The 15,046-nt window shown below is 35.1% G+C and overlaps 1 protein-coding gene across 3 annotated transcripts in view; it reads left to right on the top strand.

The window, feature by feature from the left end:
- The window catches only part of Mob4 (MOB kinase activator 4), a 54,358-nt gene that overhangs the window by 19,443 nt on the left and 19,869 nt on the right, over positions 1 to 15,046 (top strand). For all 3 annotated transcript variants that reach the window (XM_089091197.1, XM_089091198.1, XM_089091199.1), the window contains 2 exons: positions 3,522 to 3,685; positions 10,367 to 10,576. In XM_089091197.1, coding sequence (XP_088947323.1) covers positions 3,522 to 3,685; positions 10,367 to 10,576 — 374 coding nt within the window. The remainder of the gene's footprint in view (positions 1 to 3,521; positions 3,686 to 10,366; positions 10,577 to 15,046) is intronic.

The raw sequence follows: 15,046 nt of genomic DNA on the forward strand, positions 1-15,046 counted from the left end.
CTGAAAACGTATTTACTGTATGCTTCCCAATAACCAATATTATATGTTAACAATGGGTAAAGTTCATAACTTTCAGCCCTCCTCCCGGGAACTTCGGGGGATTAAGTCATCCTAAAAGACATACTTATAATATTTTCGGACATGCTGAACAAAATGGCTATCTCAAAATTTTGATCAGGTGACTTTGGGAAAAAATGAGCATGGGAGGGGGCCTAGCTGCCCTCCATTTTTTGGTCACTTAAAAAAGGCACTAGAACTTTTAATTTCCGTTCGAATGAGCCCTCCCACGATATTCTAGGACCACTGGGTCGATACGATCACCCCTGGGAAAAAAACAACAAAAACCAAATGAAAACGCATCCGTGTTCTTTCTTCTGGCAAAAAATGCAAAACTCCGCATTTTTGTAGATAGGAGGTTGAAACTTCTACAGTAGGGTTTTCTGATACGCGGAATATGATGGTGTCATTTTCATTAAGATTCTATAAATTTTAGGGGGTCTTTCCCCCTTTTTTCGAAAATGAGCCAAATTTTCTCAGGAGCGTAACTTTTGATGGGTAGGACTAAACTTGATGACAGTTATATATTTGATATCAGCATTAATATTCAATTCTTTTGATGTATCTATTTGTATCAAAATACCGTTTTCTAGAGTGTCGGTTACCATTGAGCCGGGTCCCAATAACCAATACTATATGTTAACATTGGGTAAAAGTTCATAACTTTAAACCTACTTTCTGGGGGCTTTGAGAGATTAAATCAACCCAAAAGATAAAAATACTACAGTTTTGACCATATTGAAACCAAAGGCTACTTCAAAATTTCGATTAAGTGACTTTGGGGAAAAAATAAGCGAGAACGGAGGACTTGTTGCCCTACATTTTTGTGGGTCACATAAAAAGGGGACGAGAACTTTTTAAATTTCCGTTCCAATGAGCCCTCCCACGATATTCTAGGACCACTGGCTCGATACTATCACCCATGGGAAAAAAAAAAAAAAAAAACACGCATCCGTGATCTTTCTTCTGGCAAAAAATGGAAAATTCCACAGTTTTTGTAGATAGGAGCTTGAAACCTCTACAGTAGGGATCTGTGATACGCTGAATATGATGATGTGATTTTCATTAAGGCTCTATAACTTTTAGAGGGTCTTTCCCCCTTTTTTCGAAAATCAGCCAAAGTTTCTTAGGCGCGTAACTTTTGATAGGTAAGATTAAACTTGATGAAACTTATATATTTGAAATCAGAATTAAAATCTGATTCTTTTGATGTATCTATTGGTGTCAAAATTTCGTTTTTTAGAGTTTCGGTTACCATTGAGCCGGGTCGCTCCTTACTTACAGTCCGTTACCACGAACTGTTTGATAGCCCCTACGGATCAAGTTGTTCATTCATTAACGCATCATAGAACCGTTTTTTTTTTTTTCGTTAGTTTCTTTCAGCTTAGCATGAGACAAGACAAAGAGAAGTGACAGAATAGTGAAAAATATATAATTTGGGCTCTATATTTCAACATTAAGGGGGCTGGGGAGGGGGTAAAGTATTTGGACAGTGTGAAGTTAGAAAACAATTCTTACTTCATAATATGCACAATAATGGTACCTAACACATTAGGCATGCAGACCCGCTGTAATTCATCCCCCCTCCCTAATTCGCAAATATACAGCCCAAATTTGTTTCTAAAGTATTATATTTTCATCATACTTAGGTATATTTCATGATTGAGCGTCACAGAAACATATTAGAAGGGTATTAGGTAGGGGCTATATCATACAAGTACGCTCAAAACAATAACCTGCACAACCCGTGTCAAACTTCGTGTTGGATATGAATAGCCTGAAAACAAGCCTTAGAAGATACTTCTGTTATTTCTTCTTCTCTTTTATTAATTTTTCTTAAATATTTATGATGATTGGTATTTTACACAATGGGTAAGGGAAGCTTAAAAAACATACTTTCTTAGGTTTGACGAGAAGTAAAGACATTGGTGATTCAAATAGTGATTCAGCCGGTCATAACGTTTAAAAAAATAACCTAATGTTAAAATGAATAACTTTATTGTACAAAATCTCTGAGTGAATCAATTAACAGCTGCAATAGAAGAAAGGACCATTTGTGTATTTTGTTGTTGTATGGTTTTTACCTGAAGTGTCTGAATTGTAAAAGCTTATTTTATTTATTTTTTTACTACCTGGATTATTTAGTTTTCTTTTAAATTTTTTTTCTCGTTTGTATTGTCTCTGCTTATTTTCTAAGATTTTTTTCTCTTTTCTTTTGGTTTCTTGTTGTGGTTCTTTCCATTGGCTTTGTTTATCTTATGAGCTCAGTTTCTTTGTTTGAGAAATAAAAAATATTTTTACTATTTTTCTTGTTTCTGTCTTTTTCACTGACATCAAGCCTGTTTCTCTCCTAATGAAACTCTTTTTTTTGCCATGATTGGTCAGTTTAGTGTCAGATCTTATATTCATAAATATGATCAACAAATAGCATAATTTTTCATGGATCTGAGATTCTTCAATTTTACGCAATGGATTTTTATTATTAAAGCAAGAAATAATTTTGTATATGCTTACTTTTTTGTTGTTGTTTTTTTGTAAGTGGTTCTATATTTTTTTCTGATAATTATCATATTACCATTTTCTTGTGTGAATACAAAATATTAGATAAGTAAAGACTTCGGGAAAATTGGTTTGCCCCTTCCAGCCCCCTCAGATTTTTTCATAAATTGTCTGGTGGTTGAAATTAGGCACCCTTTACCTTGACAAAACGTAGGAGTTTCAAAACACAATTTGTTTGTTGACAAATCAGTTGGTTCTGAGCCTTTAGAGAAAGATATTCCCATTTGATAGCTGTGAAGTGAATTTTGAAATTTAATTGCTTCATATTAAAGGCTAGACATTGCTGCAGAAAAATTACAATAATAATTTCAATGGACCGAGCTATCCATGGTCATGATTGTTCTTTTAATAAGAGGGTTTGTAATAAAAGTATTCCCAGACGTTCAGTACTCTAGTGCATGGGCGCCCATATTGGGGAGGGTGCTCCACCCCACCCCCTGGCTGAATGATGCTGCCTTATATTTTTAGTTTGAGATTTCTATTATACAGCCCTGGAAGTTCCAATTAGACCAGGTAAGCCCCCCCTGAAATTCAGCTTATGGGCACCCATGCCCTAGTGGTTATACTTCCTACAGGGAATAATATGAAATTCAAGTTGTTTTTCAAAAGAGATTTAAAAAACTGTCTTTCTTTTCGCTGAGTGAAACATAGTCCAACTAAGAATAACTCACGATGTTTAATGAACAAAGCTTGTTTTTGCTTTCAATTTATTTTTGCCGAAAACAAAAATATGTGCTACCACTTTACTAGGCAAGATCTGTTTAAACACTGAATCCAGCATTTGGTCTCTCTTATATTTTCGCATGGCTTAGCTATTCCTTGGTTTGTCTTGATTTGCTATAATATTTATTTATTTAGAATTTATTTATTTTGTTTATTTTTTAACAAAATATATTTGTTTTTAGGATTTTTACAAATGGCCAGAGGAGGCATTTGAAGATATGGATAGTACACTTGCTGTACAGCAATATATTCAACAGTTAATTAGGAAGGACCCTTCAGCTATTGACGATATCCTCACCCCACCAGATTCTCAAGATGAGGGTGTCTGGAAGTACGAACATTTAAGGTCTGAAATTTATTTATAATTGTTGACATGTTATTTCTCAATTGTTCTGGGTTTAAAGTTAGGATGCTAAAGGTGGATTTTTGAAGGAGTTGGAAGTATCCTCTTGTAAATTTATATTGCATTAAATTTATGTTGTTTAAATATGTAGTATGTAGTAATAGTATTTGTGTGTACTATATGCATACACTACATATGCATGTAGTATCTAAATATGTAGTATTGTAGTATGTAGTAGGAATAAATGTGTATACTACATATTCTATAGGCATATACTACATAAACATACTATATGTAGTATGCAGTATTATTTATATAGTATCTAAATATGTAGTCTTAAGTATGTAGTATTAAATATGTAGTAATAGTATTTGTGTATATACTATATGCATACACACCATATGCATGTAGTATCTAATTATATAGTACGAGTAAATGTGTATACTACATATTCTATAGGCATATACTACATAAACATACTATATGTAGTATGCAGTATTATTTATATAGTATCTAAATAGGTAGTGTTTTTTGTAGTCTTAAGTATGTAGTATTATATTTATGTAAACATCGTATAAATTTATGATGGTGCAGTGGGTTTGACCTCAGCTTAGGAATATGGGACCCAGAGTTCAAACTCAGCTGTAGCAACACACTGTAAGGCCAACAGAAGGACCTTAGTAGTCAAGGATCATTATTAATTAAATACATCGGCCTACACATAATTAAATTTATGAATAAAAAGAGTAACAAAACAAATGCAACATGCCATAGGCTTTCGAAAGCTTACACTGCTCCAGGGGGCTGATGATCACATAAAAATAAATTATCCAGGTTTTACTCAGCATTTTCAAGCATTTAATATAATAATGATAATAAAACAAATAATTGCTGAATTAAAAATAATGGTAAGATAAAGACGAAAAGAAACTCAAAAGACTGTTTTTTCCTTTTGGGGAGATTTGAAGCTATTAGTTTCCATTAGAGCTACCAGCTCAAAATTGTATAGTAACGTTGCTTGGTTAGTTTCGCTTGATTTTTTTTTTTTTACAGAAATTAACTGTACTTTATTGTTTAAGTTTATCATTAAGGATTTTGCTTGACATTTGCTTAAATTGTTCTTGGTTTTTGGGGTTATTTTTGCAAATAAGGTACTGTCATTAGCATAAGGTAATTTCATTCATGAATAGTCTACATGCAAGAACACAAGACATTATTCCCAGCAAAGCATTTTTGATCTTTAAAAGTTATGAGTGCTGCCAGGAGAAGACCAAAGGGTTGATTTCCCCTTCCCCTTCCTCCATGGGAAACAAGAATACATTAAAGAATGTATTAAAAGAAAAAAATAAGTGCTCCCTTTTAAATCTTAGTAGATCAAAACGGGTAGTTTCTATCCCCCCCTCCTGCCATGAGAAGATTTAATAGTGGCTTTTTTTTTTCTCTTTCTTAATGACCTAGCTATTTACAATATTCCCTGATTGTTTTTTGTTATTCATTACTGGGTATAAGACCGGCATCGGTGCTTGAAGATAATTGTAATAATAATTAAAAAAACACTTAGTACAGGATCATCCAGCAGAACATGAAAATTCAAAACAAGCTGAATATTTTTGTATGTAACAGAATTTCAATTTTGATTTAAACAGGGAAGTATATTCTGATCCAACCTGAGATGCAACAATGCAAACAATTTCTTTATCTTTAATTTTTTTGGATTATAAAATAACTAGAGCTAAATTGATCTGCAAAACATTGGCTAGTTTGAATAAATGTACAGCTAAACACTTATTGTACACTTTTTGGCATAATGCCAGATAATGTTTGCGTTTTTTCTTTTTCAGACAGGTGTTGGGGTTTTGCGGTAACTGATGCGAACTCGGAAAAAGTTTTGACTTGTCAAGAAGAGAAATGAAAACTGTAAAAATGTGGCTTGGTGACAATCTTATATCCTCTTCTAAAATAACACAATAATAATAGCGTTGTTATTTTGTTTAAATTCACAGATTTTTAATTCAGTGGATTTTTGGAATCGCTTCAAGCTTAATTTTGCCCTGCATTCCTATTTTCTGGATATAGGTGTAGGTTACATCAAAAATTGTGCTGTTTTTTTTTTTTTTTTTTTTTTTTTTTTTTTTTTTAAATTGACTTTATAAATCAACTGGTGATGAGAAATAAGTAGAAAAGAGAATGCAGACCAACAAAAGCAGCAAATGAGTTCCAGATATTAGGAGGGGGGATGTGATTCAAACAATTAAACGAGGGCACCTCTAAAAAACCAATACGTGTAAATTTCCTGAATGTGATGAAGTAAGCAATTTGTTATCATGGTACTGTTGATTACTTTGGCCTGTTATTTCTGCTTATTTTAGCCAAGTCAATGAATCAGCGTGTTATTAGACCTTTCTAGAGTAAAAAGTAATGAAAAAAACTATTGACTAGTACATAAACTGATGGACCGACTTTTGTTTATTTACTAATCACCAGCAACAGAAACTGATGTCTATACTTCAAGAAAATTATATTTTAATCTAATATATCTGTGTTTGGATTATTTTAATTTTTTTGGTGTTTTTGTGGTTGTGTCTTCAGGCCTTGTATGGCCCCCCCAATAGAAACTTTGACCCCTCCCAGCCCGCTAGACTAGTCGATTGGATGGCTCTGGGAAAAAAACTGCTTATTCCGAAAAATCTACCTCAGATTAGCTCTAGATTCGCAACAAAAGAGCATCTCAAAAAAGGACACTAACCCTACAAATCTGGTTGTATTTTTATGAAATTAATTCTTAAAAACTTTTACAAAAAAAGAAGTTTTTCAATGAAAAGTAAAAGATGAGCAAAAATAAGGTAAAATAATAAGTCAAGCTTGAAATGAATAGAAATTACCCAAAAAGGAGTAGGTCTAACGCCCCATGAGCCTTATAGAGGTCAGAGCGTCATTTGCGCTTAATTGAAAACACTTTTATTTTGAGCAGCGTGTTTCTTTTAAATTAGTTCAGTGTACTTTCGAGATTCTCTGAAGGTTTCAAGTTGATAACCTGAGCCACTCTAAGATATTGCAGATGCGTCCTTTTGACAACCTGGATACATGCAATATCTTTTGATTTAATTCAAAATTTTCTGAAAGTTTCAATTTAATATCCATAAATGTTCTTGATATATTGCAGCTAAGCTGTTTTTACAACCCGGATGTACATGTCTTTTGATCTAATTCAACATTCACCTCAAAATGCTTTGAAAGTCACAACTTCATACGTTTAGCCATTCCTGAGGCATTGCAGGTACGCCCCTGCGGCAACCTGCATTCACATTTAACTTCAACACCCCCCACCCCCCCCTCCCCACCCCCCAAAAAAAATGCCTGAAAATTCAGCTCAATACCCTTAGCTATTCCTGATATATATTATATGTGTCTTTTTGACAACCTGGATCTACATGTTGCATTTTTATTTAGTTCAATACCCCCCTCAACATTCCGTGAAAGTGTCAGCTAAATACCCTTTGATTATCCTGAGATATTGCAGATACCCCTTTTGACCACTCTCATCCATGTTCCATATACTTTGGGGAAGGAAGGCATACCTGGTCATGACATCACAAAGCTTGGAGAAGAAAATCCCAACATTGTAGCAATTTTTTTTTTTTTTTTTTATATAGATATTTTATTTGTGAAATATACATAACGCTACAAAATACACCTGCGCACATGTCTAGTTGCATAATTGAGCTTATTAAAAATTACAATAAACTATTAAACACCGTTAGCAATTTAAATGAAAACGGAAAAAAAAAACAGAAACAAGCCTCTTGGACAACTGCCCAAATACAAACAAGGTAAATAAAACCAAAGTCAAATTTCAGAGATAAACTTCCTAACCATTCTGCGAAACTGCTGGTAGTAATCAGCGCACTCTAATATCCAGGGAATAGAATTCCACACTTTCGGACCAATATACCTCAAACTAAATCCTGCTCTACTTGTTCGCCTAAACTCGTGTGAGAAATTGAACCTGAGTGATGTCGGATACAAATGACGTTGCGCGTTAAGAGGAAAAATTCCATGGAAATATGATGCTAACTGGCCAAAAACGTAATTGTTACATATCTGGGATTTTGCAATGAAATGAAGTTTATGTATAGAAAAAATTCCAGCTGATCCAAAAAGATGAGTAACAGAAGACCTATTATCAATCCGAAAAAGTATCCTTGTCGCTTTGTTTTGTAAAATTTGAAGGGGTTTATAAACCGCAGGAAAAGTTTAAGCCCACACTGAAACACAATATAGAAAAAAAGGGTGGACCAGAGAAAAGTAAATTGATTTAAGCATATTAACCGGAAAAACATGGCGGAGACGGCACATAATCCCAACATTCCTAGTAACTTTTACCGATAGAGTTTTAACATGTTCGTGGAACGACAAATTTTCATCAATAATTATCCCAAAATATCTAAACTGTTGTACCGGTTTCAATTCCACATTATTTAAATAAAGAGAAAAACATCAGAATTGACTGAACCAACTCGTAAAAATAGTATATACTGGCATTTCCTTTCATTTAATTGAAGAAGGTTTCGACAATACCACTCTGAAGTAGTTGATAGAGTACTTTGGATGTTCAGGAAAAGCTGTTTTAAATCAGAATGGGAAGAAAAAATCGCAACATCATCCGCAAACATAACAATTTTGCAGATAGGAAGAAACTCAGGCAAATCATTAATAAATAGAAGAAATAGAGTAGGCCCCAAAACAGAGCCCTGAGAAACCCCACAATTTACGGAAAATGACTTAGATCGGATTCTCTTTTTACTATCGTGGCATTCAGTTTTTCTTTCAGCAAGGTAAGATGCAAAAAATTCAAAGATTTTGAAGAAAATCCATATTTTTTTAGTTTATTTAGTAAAAGACGGTGATCCACCGAGTCGAACGCTTTGGCCACATCCAAGAATATAGCCAAGGCGCCCTGACCAGTGTCCAGCGCATTATTTACTTCAATTAAAAGCTGATGTATTGCTAGTTCTGCTGATTTTCCTTTAATGAATTCATACTGTGAAGGATGCAATATTTTATTATTACATAAATAATTTTGAAGTTGTTTATGAACAATTTTTCCAAAATATTACTAAAAACAGATAACAGTGAAATTCCTCATAAATTTGAAGGATCCGTAGAAACACCACCTTTATACAAAGCTAAAACATTGGCATTCTTTAAAAGATCAGGAAAAACTCCATTTAGTAAAGACAAATTAAAAATATGTGCCAACAATGGGGCAATATTAGGAGCGATTTGTTTTGCAATTTGTATAGAAAACCCCAAATCATCCAATGAAAAACTTTGCTTTAGTTTCATTATATGACCTTTTTCTTCCTGAGGCGTTCTTAGTGAAAGGGTTGGATTGTGTGACATAAAGCCATAATACCGTTTCTTGCCTGCTTTTTTCTTGTCATCCCGACTCAACGGATATGGCAATTCATTTCTTCTTGCATACTAATAGGCTTGCTTTCAAACCTCTGAAATGCCAAGACCATAATGAAGTTTAGAAGCTTCTATTTAGTAAATTTGGAGTTCGTTTTCCTGGTTAGCAGAAAAAACCATGTTATTCTGAATTTTTGACGTGTATTTAAACATAGCACCGGGATCTTTTTTTATGCTCTTTAGGTACTGACTATGATGTCTCGGTAGGGAGGATTTGGAAACGCAATGGATAGCTGCCGCATCTCGTATGCTCATTTTATTTTGGACAACTTCAGTGATGGCAGCCCTAAGCTTATTTTCATTGACTGAAAAAAAGGAATCTTGTAGTATTTTGTATTTACAATACATGGGACCATGGACGTAGACTGACTTTTCAGAAGGGGGGGGGCAGAACTAAATCTCTGAACGTTCGTCTCCAAAGCGTTCGTTTCAGTTTCTCGTTAGGGAGAGGCAAATTAAGTTGGAATCCCATTGCCACGAATTTTCGATATTTTGAGTGAAAAATGCCTTGGAAAGAAGTAGAAAACAGCAAAACCTTGTATAAACATTGCCAAAAATGCAAAATTTTTCAGGAAGTCCAGAATAAAATAGGGGGAGGGGGCAAATATCCCCGGTGTGCCTACGCTCATGCATTGGATATGTCCCGAGTACCAATACTTGGGACAGTCCCGTATTAAAGTGCCGTATAGTGAGTAGGCTGGAGAACAACCAATGGGTTGATATGATAAAAACAAAAATTAACAAGTCAAATGGACCGGCAGTCTCAAGACTGAAATTGAATTTAAATTTTGTTAGCCTAGTTTTAGACTATTTAGGAATTTGGTACTCCGACGTACTTTAGAAGAGAAAAAATGGCTCCAAAAAATTATGAAAAAGAGGGAAAATTGCAAAAAAAAGAATAAGGGAAAGGATGATATTAGAGAAAAAATACAAGAAAATAATCAAAAAATAATCAAATTAGAAAAATAAACTTGAATTGTTGCATAATGAGTAGATTGGAGAACATCCAATGGAGTAATTTGATAAAAAAAAAAATGGCAAGTCAGTAGGACCAACAGTCTCAAGGCTGAAATTAATCTTAATAAATTTTTTTTTTTTTTTTTAATTTAAACCAAACTTGGATCCCTAGTTTATGTGTATTTGCAGCAGAAGCAATTTTAAACTTTAACATACTTTAGTAGAGAGAAAAATTACAATTATATTTATTTTAAGGCAGTTTTGTATGGAATTAAACGCGATTGCAGTTCGATTACAAGCAGAATGTAACGCTGAAACGTGTACTCAAATGACTGCCACTGAACAGTGGATTTTTCTTTGCGCTGCTCATAAAACCCCCAAGGAGTGTCCAGCAATTGATTATACAAGACATACTTTAGATGGTGCTGCTTGTTTATTAAATAGCTATAAATATTTTCCAAGCAGGTGAGCATTTTTGTTTTGTCTATAATATTTGCTCGTGTTTCTACTTCTATTATTTACACTTTGTTGTCTAATATTATCCTCTCTCTTTCTCTCTCTCTCTCTCTCTCTCTCTCTCTCTCTCTCTCTCTCTCTCTCTCTCTCTCTCTCTCTCTCTCTCTCTCTCTCTCTCTCTCTCTCTCTCTCTCTCTCTCTCTCTCTTTCCAGAAGGCACATAAAATTTGATTAGCTATCTAAAAATATCTCCATATCATTTTGGCCCTCTTAGGGCAAAAAGAAAAAAAACATGCATTTTTGGCTATCCTTCTTAGAAAAAATGGTAATTTGTAGATAGGGTTTGAATCCTCTGCTTGATGATTCCCTATTAAGTTAAATTTGATGATGTTATTTTCATCGAGATTACTCTCCTTTTGGGGAGAATTTTCTGGTTTTTTTTTTCTTTCTAAATTATCCGAACTTTCTTAGGCTCAGAGTTTTTGAAGTTTTTGGTAAGTGTCTTTTAACTTCAAAAATTTTACATTTTTAGAATTGTCCCTTTAGGGGCAACCTAGTAAATAACGAATCCTAATATCCATAGGATTATCCATCCTAATATCCATCCATCCTAATATCCTAATATATCCATCCTAATATCCTAATAATATCCATCCTAATATCCTAATATCCAATAAAGAATCCATAGTAACCGAAAATTTAAAAATTTGTTTTGACAAAAAATGGCATATGAGGAGGAATCGCCGTTGAAGCTGATTCAGGACTAGTAACTATTATTTCGAATAATCTTAATGGTAAAGATCATTGCAGAAACAAATTTTTGATCTAAGTATTCCTATTGGTGGGAAGGTGAACATGATGGTCTTCGCCATCATCCCCCTCAAGGGAAGATCTCCGGCTTAGTATACGATTCTTTTTCTATAACAAGCTAATCTAATCCCTGTCTCGCTGTAGGCTGCCAACCCTACGTAGGCCAATCAAAATAGGGCAAAGATATAAAGAAAGATTTCTTATCTTTTGTATTCAAAACCACACATATATCAGAACTCAAAAACGGAACTAAAGATAAAAACTCTTAATATTAACGAATACACTTTAAGACGCGCCTTTGCGCGCACCTCTGACCAAAGGCGATGAATGGCCGAATCCAATTAAACTCCCAGCATCCTTTGAAGCTTTTCAAGCTGTAAATTTAAGCTGTATGAGTCATCGCTCACCTGGCTTTTTGAGACACTAGCTAATTAGGGGATTCTTTTAGACGTCTCGTAATAAAAGCTTTCCCGGGTTTTAGATATGGAAGATAAATGAAGTTAAATTTATAAAAAGGGCATTTTTCTGAAACAAAAGGGGCCAAAGGTCCCAACACCTCCCTCCTAAGAAAAATGACCGCCACCACGCCATAGGTCAGAGCACAGAAACAGAAAACAAAAAATAAATAATACCAACTTCAAAATCACAAAAATTGTTTATCTTCTCTTCTTTTTTCCACCAATGCCTGTGCTTCCACCGCTTGGCTCAGGATCTGTCGTCATCCACACGTCTGTACTGTAGAACCACCATGGTCTCTGTCGTATGGCATCCGAATAAGGTTTTGAAAATTGAAGTACCCAAGATTCGCAGAAAATAATCGTGCTCAGCACAATCAAAAATACAACTTTTCTTGCTCTCATAAATTTACATTTGGGAGGAGCAGAGAATCAGTATCTGGCATATTCGATGATGCCAGCCATCATGAGAATAAACTCAACTGAGAATAAACTTAGACTAAACTCAGTCTCGCTGTAGGTTGCCAACTCTACCTAGGCCAATGAAAATGGATCAAAGATATAAAGAAAGATTTCTTATCTGTATTCACAACCACATATATATCAGAACTCAAAAACGGAACTAAAAATAAAAACTCTTACAATTAACGAATACACTTTAAGACGCACGCTTGCGTGCGCATCTCTGACCAAAGGCGATGAATGGCCGAATCAAATTAAACTCCCAGCATCCTTTGAAGCTTTTCAAGCTGTAAATTTAAGCTGTACGAGTCATCGCTCACCTGGCTTTTTCAGACATTAGCTATTTAGTGGATTCCTTCAGACGTTTCGTAATAAAAGCTTTCCCGGGGTTTAGCTATTGAAGATAAATGAAGTTATGAAATTTATGAAAAGGAAATTTTCTGAAACAAAAGGGGCCAAAGGTCCATACAATGCCCATTTTCTTCATCGAAAATTATAATAAAGATCAGTCCTATTCAATGGGACCTTTTTGTCACGGGAGACTCACTGCGAGAGGGTAATGATTACTCGACTTTTCAGGAGAAAACAAGCTACTCGTAACAAACATAATGTTCAAACACTGCCACCGACGTAAGGTAACCTAGAGATCTCTAGTCAGTAAGACCAAGAACATGACTGGCTGTGCTAATATCAAAGTACCGGAAGTACTCCATGCTAGAGACTGTAGCAGTTTCCAGAGCTGACTTCAGACCTGATCACACTATACTAATATCACGGTTTAAGTTGAAAATGAAAAAATACAATGGCTGATTCATTAAGAATAAGTCAAAAGTAACAAACACCGAATATTCATGGTGGACCTACTCCGGGACTAATGTCAGGAAAACGTCCTTTGGAGACGTCCCTATCCAAAGAGGTCAGGTCAGCCATCATCAAGACAGCGAATGACATTCTTAGTAAAAAAAAAGAAAAAAAATGAAAAGCCATAGATCCATGGTTTCTGTTCCAAGAACGAGCGCGAAGGCTGATATAGCTAAAACCTTCACAAGAGAAGAGTAGAGTGAGAGATCAGAGAGGCACTACGTAACCACCTGTGGAAGAAATGAAAAGACAGCTAATTATTATTTAAGGGAAAATGAGAGCAGTTTTCAGAACGATGCATGAGTTGAGTCGCAAATATCAGTGATCCTGGACAAAGATAGATTATCGATTCAAAGATGAAACTCGAAAGATATAGATTGTACTTCAGAGACATACCCAATCAAGAAATTATACTCCCCTCCCAGTCCATTCAGGTGCCGAATCAGCAATTATGTCGCTCAAGCGAAGGACAGTCCCAGGTCAAGACGGAGTTACCGCTGAATTCATTTACGTCGGATCGGGTGATGTAACAGATCTGTACCATACCATTATGTCTGCTGTGTGGGAAATTGGTCTGGTAACCTGTCAATGGTGCAAGGCTGACATTTTTTCAATTACAAAAAAGGATCAAAGAAGGAATAGAAAACTACCGTCTAATTAGCAACACGAGCCACCCGCCACACACTGACAAAAATCTCACTCTGATGTGTTCAAACAACTACTGCTTTTACCACTGGATAATATCCAAGGCCGTACCCAGGATTTTTTTTCCGGTGGTGGGGGGTACACAAAAAAACACAAAACCCATAAAAAAATTGTTTATATCCCTTTTTGTTACATTTTTACGAGTCGGACAAACATTTCGGGGGGGGGGGGGGTTCAAACCCTCTAACCCACCCACCCACCCCCCCCCCCCCCCGGGGTACGGCCTTGATAGTATCAGACTGTATCCTGGTAGATTCACAATTAATCTGCTATTCATCATTTGATACCTCAAGGAACAATACATAAAATTCAACGAAGAACTCCACCAGCTGTTCGTCTATTTTTGACACGTATTCGATCTGATATGATAAGGAATCTGACATATCCTTCTTCACATGGAATCCCTGGTGAAATGATCCCTCATGGAAGTATCAAGAGTCTATATAACCAGTCACAAGCAGGGTTGCCAACTGCCGACGTCAAAAAAGATTGCAAATCAAGGCAAAAAAAAAGAGTTTAAGCTGTTAAAAGCGTGTGCAAGTCAAAAAATTTGCGCGCAGCCCTTTTCACTGTTCTGACCATTCTTACGCCATTTACGCATAATTACCATACTTTCGATCAATAAAAGTATTATCTTTAAATCTTTCAATTGTATTTAGAATAAAGTTAGGAAATCAACCCCTAGATAATAAGTTAGATAATGATTAACATTCTTTTTTAGCTTAAAAGGTAATGCTCGGCTTGAAATTTGCAGATGTTTATTTTGATTGCTTAGATCTTTAACTGAACTATAGTTTACTGCATCCAATAATTATATAGTTATATAAACTGCATTCAACGGAAGCTTCAAGGGTGAGCCATAGCTTACTTGAAGTCTGCAAAAGCTTATGGTTTTCCACATGACAGAAATGTTGGTAGATTTTTAGTTCATCCTGTCTTTTTGGGCTATTTGCCACACATGCAACTACGTCACGAATAAAAATGTCGATTCCATCTGGCAACTTCTTAGTTGCATATGCAGAACAGAGAGCAAGGGAATGGCTAGTGCAGCCTATCACAAGCAAATCACATATTCTTTAAACAGTACACCAAGACCATTTTGATGTCCAGTGTTAACACTGGCATTGTCAAAGGCAATCGCCATCAAATTTTGCAAAAATGTTTCTTTTCTTCATATATTTAATCT

Source organism: Artemia sp. Qi Xiang Cuo, chromosome 6 (assembly GCF_049724085.1).
Source record: "Artemia sp. Qi Xiang Cuo chromosome 6, ASM4972408v1, whole genome shotgun sequence".
Taxonomy (NCBI): Eukaryota; Metazoa; Arthropoda; class Branchiopoda; order Anostraca; family Artemiidae; genus Artemia; species Artemia sp. Qi Xiang Cuo.